This window comes from Oreochromis aureus, linkage group 5 (assembly GCF_013358895.1).
Source record: "Oreochromis aureus strain Israel breed Guangdong linkage group 5, ZZ_aureus, whole genome shotgun sequence".
NCBI lineage: Eukaryota > Metazoa > Chordata > Actinopteri > Cichliformes > Cichlidae > Oreochromis > Oreochromis aureus.
In genome coordinates this window covers 12,969,686-12,985,360 of record NC_052946.1, presented here as the reverse complement: position 1 = coordinate 12,985,360, position 15,675 = coordinate 12,969,686, and the positions used below count along the sequence as shown (strand labels likewise).

Below are 15,675 nucleotides of genomic sequence, written 5' to 3'. Positions count from 1 at the left end.
CTGTACTTAATATTGTTATCAAAAAAGGTCTGTATTAGAAAACTGCATTTTCAAACAGGTAATATAAGTTTATCCTAAATGGGATTTATTCAAAACGGAGTGTCAGAATGTACATATTACTTATATTTAATTAAATAATATAGAAATATGCAGCTTTTATGTATTTTGTATCTGTAGCAAGACGTAACATGAGATAATAGTTATGGATTTCACCACAAACAGTTGAGTATATAGCACTGCCATATCATTAGATTAGAAATCGCACGCTGTTATAGTTTATGGCTGTTTCGATATTTCAGAAGAAAAGTACTGGATTGAATTGCATTTTTTGGAATTTAAGCACTTGTTTTCCATGATTTATGCTCCAAAAAATGAAATTAAAAAAATTGTAAAGAAAAAATGTATGTCTGATTTGACTTTACTATTACAGGAAACAAATGAAGGAGACATCAGAAAACTGGCTTACAAAAAATAATGTTTACAGTTTATCATATCTGTGTGCATTTAGTTTCAACTGTGTCTCATGTTTTAAACAAATCTATCTAGGAACAGAAAGCTGAAGAAATCCATTCTCTTTAGCATACATCACATAACTTAATGAATTTACTGACATATGGCAATAACGTGTAAGGATTCGATAAGTTTTTAATACATCTGTTTAAATTAAAAGCAAATACAAACAACAAACTCTACAAATTTTACAATATTAAGTTTTCTACCCAATGAGTTGGTGCACCTTTCTGATTTGTGTTGCTGTGTCATTAAGATTATTTCATACTTACATTTTTCCACCCGAGCGATGCTTTTCTTAAAGTGGCAGTGTACTGTGACCTTGGTCTACTTGGCTTTGACTGTGAAGCAGTAATACTTTTGTAAAGTGCTGATACAGGATGTGTTTTTAAAAGTCTTCTCAACCAGTGTTACCTCGGTTTAATGTTCTTGTATAATTATTTCCATTTATTAAATGTATAATATCCTCGGCCAGCCACATTGGTAATAATAACATACGCTGTGTGTAAATCCATTTGGTCAATGAAATGTATTATATTGTATTATATCCAATTAAACACACTTCCAAAAACACTTTTAAGGTTCTCATACATTTCTTTATTTCTTTTACTGCATTAATTTCAAAACTTTTTACTTTGTCTTTCGCTTACTGCTCCTCTTTCTCCGTCAGTGCTTGTGGTTCAGTCTGTGGTATTTTTTGTGGTCTTTTTGTTTCAGAGACTAGACGAATAGCTCAAAGCTGAGTGAAGCGATAGCATCTCAGTGAACATAGTTCGGTATATCCTCGCGCTCCAGCACACAGGAAAGAGCTGCGTACATTCCCTGCGACCCAATCAACCACGAACTTAGTTGTGTCTTTGCACTTCTCAATCACGCAGGTGTAACTGGGTTGGTTTGCGTATGTGTGTGTGTGTATCTGTATGCATGCACATGAGGGTGAATAAGGAAGCAAGAGACTTACACTTACTATGAAATGACTTTGTAGCCTGTAATTTAACATTATACAGCAAAGCTTGTTGCCACATACATGGCAGTTCAAGAGAAACTGAATATGATGCAAGTTTACACATCAAAAGTAAAAGAAGACACCAAACCCTGTCACTCACCTACTCAACTTCCGCTAAGCACAATATTGACAATGGAAGTACAACGCCCACTTTCAAACCTCTATGCCCTCTCCATAGACAGGCACAGACATCTAAGATGTACAACGCAACAAACATTTGAAAGCCAGAACGTCTTATCTGTTCCTATCACTGGGAAACATGCACAGTGCTTGACCTGTAGCTTTTACAGGAAGCACTTCTGCTATTGCAAAATACCTCCTGAGTATCATTACTTTCTAGGCAATGCTGCATTTTGGATAATTAGATCACTCATAACCACCATAAATGACTGAAATGATACAGTTTTATTGATTAAACACAAGCATGCTCACAGAAATACCGACATGACAGTGCTTTTTGTTCTGTGTCTAAATTGCTGTAATAATGTGAAAAGCACAAATAAGTACAGAAGAAAGCAAAAAATGCAGAAAACTGCACAAATACTGTATGTCTATTTGTGTACTTTGTGATATTTGCATCAAAATAAATGATAACAGTTCACAGCACATTCAATATCTGATTAATTGAAAACCACCTTTATAAATTACGCTAAATGCAGCTCACTGATTAGAGACCGAAAGAAAGATTACAGATTAAAAGCACAACATGGGTCTTTAAACTAAACTTAGTGGAACTCTGTCTTATACATAACAAAAGCCTGTCAATATGTTACAATATCTTACATGGCTGCTGCTGCTGTTGAAAAAGCAAATGTCTTTTCTTGCTGAGAGTTCATTTAAGCGTAAATAAACTCGAGATGTTGTTAGAAGACCAGATATTAAGGGTGAATCATGCCTTTCGTGGCCGGACAGAATACTCAAACGAAGCACTTCAGCCACTGCAATCAAAGAAGCAACATTTGTTAATTTTCATTAGACAATAACCATAGACAACATTTAACACATATGATACTTACCTTAAAAATACATGAGATGCAGATGCAGGGTTTTTTTTAGAACGTCTGCCTTTTCCTTAATAGAGAAAACAGAAGACAGAGATTAAAGCATCGTCCGTGCATATGGTGGCAGAATCAAAGTTTAAAAATACTGTAAAGAATTTCGATTTTTCTTGTGAATATGGAAGAAAAATAAAATGAAAGACAAAAACAGTTGTATTTACTAATGTTGTACTTACTTTGGAAAGTGGTGGTGACACTTTCTTGGTAGTCCTGTAAGTGAGAATATTGTTGAAGAAGAAAGGAAACATTTTAGAAATAAAACATTACTATATCACAAAAGCTCATTTTCTCAACCTTTATTAGCACAATTTAATGCATTTCTGGCACGTTTGTCCGGCTGTTTTGTTGACTTCACGGTATTTAATGTATTAAACGCTACTCACGGCTAAAGTAACGCAGCGTGCAGAGAACAGCCAGAGCCAAGCCTCCAAGAAGTCCGACAAGAGGCCAAAGAATCATAGAGCCACAGCCTCCTGGAGCAAAGGAATAATGGAGTATATGTTTTTTTTTCCCCCCAATGGAGTCATGATATAATCCAGTGGTTCTTAACCTTGTTGGAGGTACCGAACCCCACCAGTTTCATATGCGCACTCACTGAACCCCTCTTTAGTGAAAAATAAAATATGATTTTTTTTTCAAATTCAAGACATAGATATGTTTTTTACTGGTGCACAAAATGAGCCGTGCATGTCACGGCGGAGGCTCTGCCGAACCCCTGAGACCGACTCACCGAACCCCTAGGGTTTGATCGAACCCAGGTTAAGAACCACTGATATAATCAATCATTAATCAATTTTCATTCTGCAGGAAAATGTTAAATTATGCACCGCTGTCCTTTTTATTCATTTTATTCTACAATAACTTACCCTTGGAGTTGCCTGTATTGCAACGACAGGTTGGTTTGGATGGTGGTTTGGGTTTTGGCTTAGGAGGTGGTGTTGGTGGGGTCTCTGTCAAATAAAGACCAAAGAAAGATAAATGGACAAGTTCTTGTAGAGCACTTTTCTGCTCTACTTAAACATTCAACAGGCACTTTTTTCTTTTAAGTGTTTTTCTATCTAACATGCACACCCTGACAAACACATCGGGAGTGACTCAAGGTTCAAGTATCCTGCTTAACATGTAGACGGGTTAAGCCAGGGATCGAATCACCAGCCTTGCGATTAAAATATGACTTGCCTGACCACCTGAATCACAGCCACCCAGAAGCACCATTAAGAAAAGTAACAAACAACTTTTTCAAAAGAAAATAGTTGTTATTACAGCAATTTTCAACCAAGTCCCTAATTGGGCAAATATAAGAAATATTACTGACATGATTATTAACAGATTTGATCTACATAAACAGATCCCTCCATCTGTACGTCTGTTGAGCCAGCGAACAGTTTTTCAGCATTTTTTTTCCTTATTTGTAGCTAGAACTTACCCATTTGGCCAACTTAATGTGTAACAATATGTTCTGTTTGTCCATGATGGGAAAAAGTTTAACTGTTTACATCTCATTTAGAAAGATAAGTAAGGCAGCATCAGCTAGGCAAAGAGAAGCGGAAAGCCAGGATTCAAAAGAACTTCTCAATGTCTACTTGTGTCAAAGACAAAATGCAAATAAAATCAGTATGCAATGATTTGCAAATGATTTAAACCTTATGTTTAAAATAGAAATTTTATGATTTGAAAAATGTATGCTCATTTTGATTGTGATGCCATAAACACCTTTAAAAAGGTTTTCTTTCTATGATGCAGCTCTAAGCGATAAACTGTGTTCACTCGCTGTCAGAAGTGTTTCTGGAGTCCGTGCAGTGACTTCCATGAAACATCAGTTTTTAATGCAATACCTCCAGAGGGCACGAAGATCACGGGGATTCCATACCCCTTTCTCCTCCGTACAAAGATTTCCGTGCATTCCCTGAATCTTTTGATATTAAGTTCTCTAGATGATAAAATCGACAAATCAGAATTGTTCTCCACTTTCTAGAAATTCTGCCTCGACTACATATGTAGTCACGCACGCTTTCAGAGTTGTGAAAGCTCCATCTTTTACTTCTTATGGACTTTGGAATGCTCTTTTATACCCAATTTTATTTATGAAAAGAAAAAACATTATTACTTGTGGCATGCTCCACCAGGTGTCTTTAAACATTCTACAGCTGCTCCTCCTGGCAGAAAGGATCATAAATATTTTAAAAAAACACGAAATGAAAGTCTGTCAAAAAGTGAAAGTCTGTCAAAAAGTGATAAAAGTGAGTAGCAAATAACTGCATAATGTTTTAGTTTACATTTTTTCAATGCGAAAATGGTATTGTATTTGACTAATACACCAAGGTAAGTGCGCCACACTTTTAAAGCTGAGTCCAGTAAGTCCGCAGAATATTATACATTTTTTTTGTATTACAGTAGGAGTCGTAATATGTTGGATTTACACACCAAAGCCTTAAATCATCCATCAGCTTGACCTACCTCTTCAAAATCAGACATATATTTTGAAATTTTCACATTTAGCGTGATATTTAACTGTGACATGAAGCACTTAGAATACAAACCTCCTGGCAGTAGAAGAGTCCCCGGCTTCCACATTTCATTAAGACTTTTGTCCTTCAAGACACAAGAATAAATCCCTCTGTCTTCTTTTGTCACAGTGATGATACGGAGCGTAAATGACTTACTGCCCCTTTTACTGAGTTTAAAATGTCTTTCATCCACGTTATCAGTAACACGATCAGCGTTGTTGCATTTTCCTAGAAACTGGACTTTGCCACTGATGTCACTGTGGAGCCAGAAGACTGCGTCACAAGGAAACTTGCCACAATCACAATCAATGGTCTCATTGCTTAGGATCTTAGGGTAACGAATGCTGACTTCTTCTTCCAGCAGAATCTGTTTGGAATCTAGACCAAGGAAAAAGAGTGATGTTTAAGATTTCAGAAAACACATTGTTACAATATCACAAGCTGCCTAGCGTGTTTGCTCGTTGCAAAGGTTTATGGACAATCCTCCCGTAAGGATGCGCAATTAATTAAGAAAAGGAATACTAATACTTGTAATAATACATGCAGGTTGTCATGCTTCCTACGTGGCAAAAGCCAGTACAAATGCAACTGGCAATATAAAATAAGAAAATATGAGGAAATCTCTTGTATATATTTCATACTCTTAACAGTGACATTGTGGAATTGCTGTATGACCGATTTTGCATTTAGGAGATGTTTTACAGGCAGGCCTTTGTGGTAAAACACCTCTTCACATTTTACAACCATTTTCTACTTTCTATGTTTTTAAGTCAAATGCACAGGCCTGTGTTATGAAATAGTGTTATGAAATATAAAAACTTACACAGCAAGCCGAAGACTGCCTTTGTATGAAAGGTTAACACTTACTGGCTCTTGCTTCATGCTGTTCTTGCAAAAGTGAATTAAATACAAATGCTATGTTACATTCAAGACTAATTTGGTTCATAACCAGTAAGTGGCAAAATACAGCACAAATCCCATTTATTTCAATGCCTCCAGCACAGTGATACAAATATAAAACAGAAAATTGTGACGACAAACTACAGGGGACTACTACAATGTTACCCTTAGAGCAAAACTCAAAGGCTGATAATTAACGTAATAACATAACCGTATCAATAATCTATACTTTCATATATATAATGTCTAATGTTAAACCAACAAACCAAAGCTCACTTCTTTTTACTTGGTCTGTAACTCTCAGTGACTCTTTAAGCCACATTTCATTAATTATCACATGCTATGGCAATGACTGTATTTGATTTTAAGATAAAAATCAGACGATCATCAGTTGAACTTGACAACAACACATCCCTCGGTAAGCTACCTGACTTTGCAACAGCAAGAACGTTTGTGTCTTATGAGATTAAAGACAAAGCTGATGGTCTTACCAGATGTCCAAAGTGGTCCTGTCAACAATAGCCATGCCAGTGACAGAAGGAACATTTTGTCAGGCCGCCGCTGTGTATCCGTATCTGTGTGTAACTTGTGTGCTAGCTGAGGGAGGTTGCTAATACTTTCTCGTCTTGATATCTATCTGTCATAGATGATGGGAGGAACTATGCTAACAGGGCCCTGAGGCTTCAATGCAACACCCTAAAATGACACACAGGGCCTATCAGACACGGTATAACAGCATTACACCAGTCACTGGGACTTTAACGTACACGTTCTAAAACCCCACATGCCTAATACAGATAAGGATCAGCACAAGTGCTGCATCAAAATAAACCTATTGATGCCATTCTTTATTCTGTTCTGTAACAGAGCCCAACGATAATAGCTGTTACTATTATATTAAATCTGTTATAAAAAAAAGAAAACGGATTCATCCCTAACATACATAGAGGCGTAAAGTGGATGTTTCACAGCTGAAAATGTGGTGATGTCTCACATTATGTCCCACATAAACAAAAGCAATTAAAAAAATGTTGCATATTTCCAGAGCAGCAGTTTGCAGTGCTGTGGTCTCTGCCCAGGTGCATGACCTAGAGTTCAGCGGAGCCACACATAGAGCTTCATGCACAGAACAAAAAGGGAATATAAACATATGGCACCTAAACTCTGTAACGAAATAATTGCATACGAGGATTAACGATACAAAATACATTTAAATACTCAATGGAGTGTGTAAGGCAACTTCAGTATTCCACCTGCCATAAAGTTCTTAAAGACCCACATTAAACAAGCAAATCAAAAACAGTGGAGTTTGTGCCTGTGCAAGCAATTTTGCATTACAAATTACACAAAAAGTGTATATATTATTACTTTCTTCTTTGAAAAGTGTACATATAGTTTTTTTTTTATATTAAAATCAATTCTTAAGTAAATATATCTCATATTATTTGACATTTTTGATATTCACATTTTTACTATGCAAGACAGAAACCCCCTACATACAAGCATTTTATAGTTACACACCCCTGGCTTTGAAAAACAGCAGACTATCTTCATTGTGTCACACTGTATGTGCAAGATATATCGGCAATGTACTCATTAAGTTTCATCAGGCAGTTACAGGCACATTGCTTGAAATAGAAGAATAAGCCAATTAGAGCTGCAACCATCAGTAATTATTTAAAATTACATAAAATTATTAAAGATATACTATTTAAACTTTATATATGTACACATACAACAAACAGGACACCTGTGGCATTTAGTTACAAGATACACCAACATCTACTCATGAAACTCAAATCCATGCCTCACATTGAAGACTGAGTTTCACTGACATGCAAAGATGAACTCTATACCTGATTTTGAGCACTTTTCCCTACATCAAGACAGTATCTCTTTGTATCTTTTAAAGTTGCCATTCTGAAAAACAGAGGACTTTTGAAATCTCTTATTCACAAGTCCTTTTCACGCTTGCTCGATAACAGTGATGATCCTTTAAATCGTGTGGTGTTTGTGGATCTTTTGTGCATTCGTAAAGGGTAAGGGTACAGAACGGTCTGGTGAGGATCTTAAAGTGAGAGGATGTGGGAACCCTAAAGTTCTACGGGGGTTGTACACTCAGGCGAGTCAAGGAACAAGATTCTTTGAAAACAGGAGATCTCAGGGGACTTCAGATGTGCGCTCTTCACACATCGCTGAGGTATAAAGCCTTTGTTGGTCTCTCCACTTCAATGCTTTACGTCAAAAGCTGCCAAGCTCTTGTTTTACTTGCCTGCTCTGCTATTTTTTTTTTTTAAAGTTAAGTATTCTTTGAGAAGTCATCCATAAAAAATACAGAGATGTAGCAGTTTCATTCTCATTACCAGAGTTTTAAAGATAATTAATGTCAAGACCATAGTTCAGAAGATTATTTACAACATCTGCAGGACTTCTGCGCTAAGCCATTTCAACTTTTGTGTCGCTTCTATGATCCATATTTTTTCTTTGCGCCAGCAATCCAATCAACATCCAACAATTGGGAAGTTATTTCATACATGTTGATTTAAAAGTTTTTCTTCTTTATAAACTTTTCTGATAAATTCACACTCGCTCCTTGTTTGACCACTACCAACTAGTTTCATATCTTATCTAAGCTCATACATATAGCTCGCAATGAACATTTAACAATACAGCCCACAAGCAATCCAAAAGATAAAAACACAAAGTTGTTTTTCTTGAGTAGATGTGATGTACCAAGAGCATCAGAGGAACAGTGGCTCGGCCAATCAAAGTATTTAGATAACTCATTTCAGATACCTTAAGATTTACTTAAAAGAACATTTTGTGTAGCTACGTGTAAATCAAAATGACAGTAGGGATTAAGAGTGTAAGTGGCCCACTTTTTAGCTCATAGTTTGACAGTAGGTGATACTGTTTCCCTTTAACTACTAACTTTGTTCAGTTTGCACATTGCTCTTCAACCTGAATTCTGAGGTTATGTAAAGAGATGTCCTCATTTGAACGTCTGCACCTGTATGACCGCAAATGTGTTTTCTGGTTGTATAAATACAATCATAAAACATAGACATGCACACAGTGCACTGCAGACTGATGAAGTGTAAATCTGCTGTGGTGCAACGCATGTGCCAGGCAGTATTTGTTGTATTTTTATCATTTCATAATATGTCTTACACTGAACTTCTGTACAGCACGTTGTCAGTGGCTTTATTTCAACCTTTGTGCCTGAGAGTGAGAACACACAGAGCTTCTGAAGTAATGAAATGAATAAGCTTCTGACATCTATGAGCTTTTATTTTCAGTACTGATGAAACGGATGAAGCTCAACAGTGCCAACCAGAGACTGCTAAAGGGATGACAATCTATCAACTCCATGCCAGATGCACGCATCCATAATCAAATTTACCTTAGTGATGAGTTAAGAGTACTTCATAAACAAACAGTGCTAAACATTACAGCCAACAATTCACCGTACACACAAACCAAACTTATTATAAAGTGTCATAGTATAAAATTAATGCTGAATCTCCTCCAGATACAAACGAAATACATTCATTTCTTATGGACATACAAATTGACTCTACATGGCTAGCCAGCTAGCAAACTTGTATAAGAAAACACTTTTCGGTTATTAAAGCAGATATAGAAAAGGCCTTTGCTACCTGCTGACAGGATTTTTTAAATCGTTTTAATATAGCTTTTCATTATTTTCAATGTCATGCTTATGATAAATGTTTGCCAAAAGTAGTCCAGAATACTGTTCACTTCAGCTGCTCCTGCAGAGTTTAACACCCCAGAATAGAGTCGTCCCACAGCTTTTCCTCCTCTGTCCTAGTGTCTGCTTTCTCTTTTGCCTTCTTCTTCTCTTTTCTGTATTTAGGTTTAATGGACTCATCCTCTCCACCCTCCCTTTGCTTAACATTAATTTCAGCCTGAATATGCAGTTCAGTCTCTTTGCTATTCTTCATCATGTCTTCTGGCTTTAATTTGTCCATAACTTGATCTCCTCTTTCCACTTTAAAGTTTTCCTTAAGGGATTTTTTTTCTTTTCGTCTCCACTTGCCATGAATTTTTGACTTTTTTCTGCTCCTCTCCTCCTCCGACTCAACAGATCGCTCTCTTCTTCTCTCCTCTGAGTCATTATCTCTTTCCCTCCTCCGGCGCTTCCTCCTCCTCTCCTCATCCCTTCCTCTCCTGACTCTCTCCCTATGGGATGTTTTAATCTGCCTCTTTTCTCTGTGCCTATATTCACTATTATCACTGTCACTTTCACTACTGCTGTAGGAGGAATACGAGGAGGAGTAAGATAATGAGGTAGTATAGGAGGAAGAGCTTGACCTTCTCTGCTTTCTTCTCATGGGCCAATTAGTGACCGGTGGAGGACCTGAGTTACGAAGAACTGGAGGAGGATAGTTGTAGTTTGAGGCACGTGACGGCAAGGGTGGGCCCTGAAACGATGAACACCCCATTTGAAGTGGAGAGTAATGACCAGAATGGGACTGATGAGGAGAAATGGAGGTAGGAAGGAGGTTAGCCACAGGTTTATTTAGTTCCACCATATTCTTCCTATTTAATACTTCCCGTTCTTCATCTTCATCTCCCTTTTGCATGGTATCCTGAGGGAGGACCTGATTAGTCTTAGGGGTGATTCCACGAGCCTTCTGAACCTGAATGTAATCAGCCAGTTCATCTGCAAATGTGCTGTACAGTTTTTGCTGGGATTTGCATAGATCGATGACCTTCTTCTCCCTGAGCACGAACATATAAACTTGAATTAGGCTGCTATTCAATCAGATAAATGGTGATGAAAGATTAAAGCTCCCAGTCATTGTTTTTGATCATTAGAACACAGAAAAACCTACAAATTATAGCCTTCGTAAACCACAGAGGCATTCTGAGGTTCCTGCTTGAAAATGACATGCCCAAAATGAATTCATTATTTCTCTACAATTACAAACTTTGGTAACCCAACTTGGCATCAAAATTGAGCTAACACTTGATTTGTGCCAGGTTGTGACTCCTCTGTATATTTATAACAGTATTATTTTCATATTATTTAGTATCATCACAAATAATTACTTCTTGCCAAAGGTAAGCTGAAGTGCAATGTAGTAAATATTACACTTTAAGAAAAAAGTGGCACAGTGAAAGTTGACATTGTCTTCTTAAACTTACTTTATCTGGTGTTTGCTTCCCTGCATGTGGTCCTGGTACATCTCCACAGAGTTAAATTGCATACCACACATCTGACACATCAAGGAATTGCCTGGAGAAAAAGATTAGAAAGAAGAGCGATTAAAAAAAAAATCCAACAACTTTCAACAGGCCAATAAAGATTTAGTAAAGTGATTTTTCTACTGTTTTACAAATTCTGGGTTTTCTCTAAATCATTCATGCCATCTCCACAAAGAGACGCTGTAGCGCCTAAAGCTGAAAATAAAAAACGGGAAACGGCTTCATTAAACTTTCTAACATTCTGTGAAACTACACTGGCTCACTTGATTCAATCTCCTCAAGTCAGACTTACCAGATTAAAGTCAGATTATAGTTCTAATATTAAATAATAACAAAACCACAGAATTATAGCTAATCAGACTACCTGAATCACATCCATACTTATTGTAATAATGCTATAAAGCCAACTTCTATGTGATTATCTCCTATTCACCCACCTGTGCTGGGATGAAATCTTCACTGCTGATGTAGATGTTTCAACTATCAATGAGGTCTCAGCAGAAATCTAGATTTTTCACTTTTCCCTTCAGAACTTCCTGTTTCTTTTTCCCTTACTTGTTAATGTTTCTGTCCTGGTTTCAGGCTGCTGTGGTGATTTTTATTTAATTCCTGAAGGATTTAATGCTCTCTGTATTACCCTGTTTGCTCAAAGGCAAAAAGTTACCTTGTTCTACATTGTGTCCTAGCTGTTTGAGCAGCTCCTGTCTGGCCTGATTCCTCTGGTGTTTGCGTCCACTGTAGTGCTGCAAGGCTACATGGGGATTGGTGAAGGAGGCAGTACACAGGGCACAGTACTTGTTGGGATCCTTCAAATCAACCTCTGTGCTACATGTAGCACTGGTGACTGCTGGATTCAAATCATGCTCCACAACACCCTCTGAGGATGGTTTTTGCTGAGACTTTTCAGGATCCTGTTGGAGACCTGATGAAGTATGCACTTCTGTAGACTTCTCTATAAATGCAATGACACATGATCAAATTCAACAGAACTGACAGTGACATCATAATGTCAACATATCTTACTCACTGTGTGTAAATATCAAAATCTACATCAAGAAAATGCTTTTTGCATCACAGAGCTCAAACTTGCCTGATAGGTGAAGACTTTGTTTACGAAGATTTTTTGTATGGACTTTGCCTTCATAGTGTGATCTTGCCACCACAGGTGAGCTAAATACCATGTTGCAAAGCTCACAGAAACGATCTGTATCATTACTCATGGTCTGCTGCAAAAACAAACAAAAACTATTAACTACTTATTTTATGAATGCAAGATTGCTTTCATAGACCCCTCATATTCTTTTGAGAAGGATATTATTAAAGCACTAATACTATAACTCTGATATTCTTCACTATTGGATGCTTACGTTAGTTTGTCTCAGTCAGTTCTCATGATTACAGATAAGAGACTCCACCTGACGGAAAAAGAAAACTTGGCCACTAACCTGGGCGCCTGTTGACTTATCTGCTTTTTTGGTCTGCAGGTACAGCTTAAGTTTCTGAGCGTGTTTCTTTCCCTACAGTTGGACAACATGTGAGACATTATTAGAAAATATTTTACTTATGGCAGGTCTAATTAAAGTTGTACTACGGTGCTAGGATTTGTGCCTGGAGGGTAAAACACACCTCATAGTGAGACAGCCGCTGTGACTTAAACAGCAGCACAGCCTCACACACATGGCAGTAACTGTCTGTAAGGAGACACTTCAGTAGCGCCTCTTCAGCTTTGTTTCCTGTGTGGCAGAATACATAGAAACTTATTTAAACATGAAGCACAAAAGAAACACTATTAAATTATTAAATTCACATAAGAGAAAAGTTTGTCCAATACAACTTCCATTTCCTCAGCACCCAGAAAAAAAGGCTGACTCTTTAAGAATATTTAACTTTCACACAATATAATACATGATCTAATATATTAGATCATATATTAACCTATCTAATGGTCCTTTTTCAAAACAAACTAATTTGTTTTGTAATTTGTACAATATGCTTTGCCTTAATGTGGCAAATCTCATCCAACATTTACAATTATTTTTAATATGACCTGCTAATTCTACAAAGGTCCACACAACTGGGGGAGTTGTGAATATAACCGCTGAAATATATATTTCTATCAAAACGTTCCCCTTATGGAAAAATTTATTTATCATTTATGAGGGAAAAGTAAGATGTGCTTTTATTTTTATTTTTTAATCTTCTAAAACTATTTCCGCTCAACACACACCTCCTAAAGTAGCAGGCAACACACATCTTGACACATACTGCATATTATATTGCTACCCCATAACAAATTGTGACTTCTTGATTTCTTGCATTCTGCAGATTCTGGGCGAGATGCAATAGCTGATTCACCTGTGGTGCATTCAGTGCCAATTAACTATAAATAGTTGTGAAAAAAAATTAAAAAAAAATGTGACAACTTAAATGCCCACATATAAAAAAAATCTAAAGTTAAAATAATTCATAAATAAATTTAAAAAATAGATGATAAATTAACCTTTTGTTGCAAATACCTATTTAGTGGTTAACTTTTAAAAAGTACAGTTTAGTGATGACACTCACGCAGGTGGATTAAATATTAAGTTTTACAAGCAAAGAAATAACTTGTTACCTGCTCAGATATTTTGATACAGTGTAGCCCAGGAACAACAGGAAACCACACTGAATGAGCACAGTGTTTCTGTGATATTTCAACAACCTAACTCTTCAGACAAATACTTGTATTGCTGATATTTTCAAAACTTTGAAAGGCATTTTGCAACACAGAAATAGGAAATTTATTAATGTGAAATCAACGAGTACAGTCCTGATAGCAGTAAAAAATAATGTTTAGGCAAGATTACTGATGCTGTAGGCTGTACTGAACTAATCATAGGACATGACGACTGGTGGAGACTGAATTTCTGTTAGAAGAACTAAAATTGTTAACTACTTTACTTCAGTAGTTGTTTTTAATAAAAAAAAACCATTTAAAATATCTGCGTTTGTCTCAAATATAAACGAATGCTCTTCCAGAGTAACTTTCCTAATTGAAATTACAGGACAATCTGATATACTTATAAATACTGAAAATGACTATGAAAAAGAAAATAAGGCAATCAAAGGTGATGAGGGTTTACTTTTAAAGTGCTGAGTATCAACACTGGCATCCTATAAAGGACCTCAAGACAATTAAACACTAGAAAGTGTTTAAATGCAAGAAATAAAAGACTGAAAAAAGTACTCTATATGTACTCACTCTGATGCTCCTGAAGAATTTATGTGCACTGATATATTTCAAATATTGTACTTACCAAATGATTTTCCATTTCCATTTATTATCCTTTCACCTTGAGAACACTGTTTTAGGTTACTAATGAGTTAAACCGGCACAAAAAAAGTGGATGCCAACTTTAAGTATTAGCCTCAATGATGCTTCAGGTGCTAAGGTTTGCAGGCCTTAATATTGTTTTTTTTAAATGGCGACATTTCAGACTAAGTTTACCATTCGACTAGCTTTCCCATGTAAGATCAAATAAATTATGTCATCCACTTAACAGTTTGTGGCTTCTGCTACTAAAACCAGTTAGCCGCTGAATCGGTTAGCATTAACCACCGGTATATCGAATCATTTAAAGGGACTGTTTCGTTTCGTGTGGGGGTTGAAATTGCTGGTACTAGCTCTGAGGCCAACGACATAAGGAAAAGTACCCTAACTGTTTATGGTTTAATCATCAAGCTGGGCCAAGGGTAAAAGGGAGATTTTCGGGGCGATAGTTTTTACTATCCTGCTCGTAGAGATCGCTATAAAATTCTGAAAGCCCCTCACTTTAAAGCAGATTAATGTTAGGCAGCCGACGTTAGCAAATTTAGCTAAGCAGCTAAGCAGCTCACTAGATTAATGAGCTGGCTAGCCACATAGCTGAAAGGCTAACAAAGGCGCAGCAGGTAGGGTGCCACACGGCTGAATTTTCACATTCTGAAGACAACTCACCTTCAACCTGGGTACTATCTATTTTATTGTTTATTACTTTGTCAGCATCTGTGACAGAAGCCGCATTAGGGATACTGGCAATGTTATTTTGAGCGTCTGACTCCGCAGTTAGCGAAGTACAGCCACTTGTGTCGTCCATCTTTTTTTTTTCCCTACCTGAACGTGCATGCGCAGTAGTATTGTAGTCCTGGTACAGGAAAGTTAGAGTTTAAATAATTTACAACCTCCGTCTTTTTTCGTCTTGTGTATTTTATAGACTTGTTTTCGTGAAAATACTGTAACGAATAATAGAAACGGCAATGGGAAAATCTGTCTCTGTTATGTTCGAATTGTTTACTTCTATCGAAATATCTAAAATCACGGGTCTGCGCATGCACAGCAGGACCCGGATCCATAGTATGTAAATTGAACTGATTCATATTTATGTATTTGCTACTTTTTTAACATCTAAGAAGTCACTCTTTTCTCTCTATGCCTTATATTCAT

The 15,675-nt window shown here is 36.7% G+C and overlaps 2 protein-coding genes across 2 annotated transcripts; both read right to left on the bottom strand.

The window, feature by feature from the left end:
• Positions 1 to 1,216: 1,216 nt before the first annotated feature.
• cd8b (cd8 beta) lies at positions 1,217 to 7,526 on the bottom strand. Its single transcript, XM_031747835.2, has 7 exons — positions 6,473 to 7,526; positions 5,115 to 5,459; positions 3,441 to 3,524; positions 2,958 to 3,047; positions 2,751 to 2,784; positions 2,533 to 2,587; positions 1,217 to 2,454 (listed from the first exon to the last, which is right to left on the bottom strand). The coding sequence occupies exons 1-6, from the start codon at positions 6,525 to 6,527 to the stop codon at positions 2,569 to 2,571; spliced, it is 627 nt and encodes a 208-aa protein (XP_031603695.1). The 5' UTR covers positions 6,528 to 7,526; the 3' UTR covers positions 1,217 to 2,454; positions 2,533 to 2,568.
• A 1,627-nt stretch (positions 7,527 to 9,153) lies between these two features.
• zmat1 (zinc finger matrin-type 1) lies at positions 9,154 to 15,348 on the bottom strand. Its single transcript, XM_031747799.2, has 7 exons — positions 15,190 to 15,348; positions 12,840 to 12,946; positions 12,659 to 12,730; positions 12,304 to 12,439; positions 11,878 to 12,165; positions 11,154 to 11,244; positions 9,154 to 10,727 (listed from the first exon to the last, which is right to left on the bottom strand). The coding sequence occupies exons 1-7, from the start codon at positions 15,326 to 15,328 to the stop codon at positions 9,764 to 9,766; spliced, it is 1,797 nt and encodes a 598-aa protein (XP_031603659.1). The 5' UTR covers positions 15,329 to 15,348; the 3' UTR covers positions 9,154 to 9,763.
• Between the last annotated feature and the right edge of the window lie 327 nt (positions 15,349 to 15,675).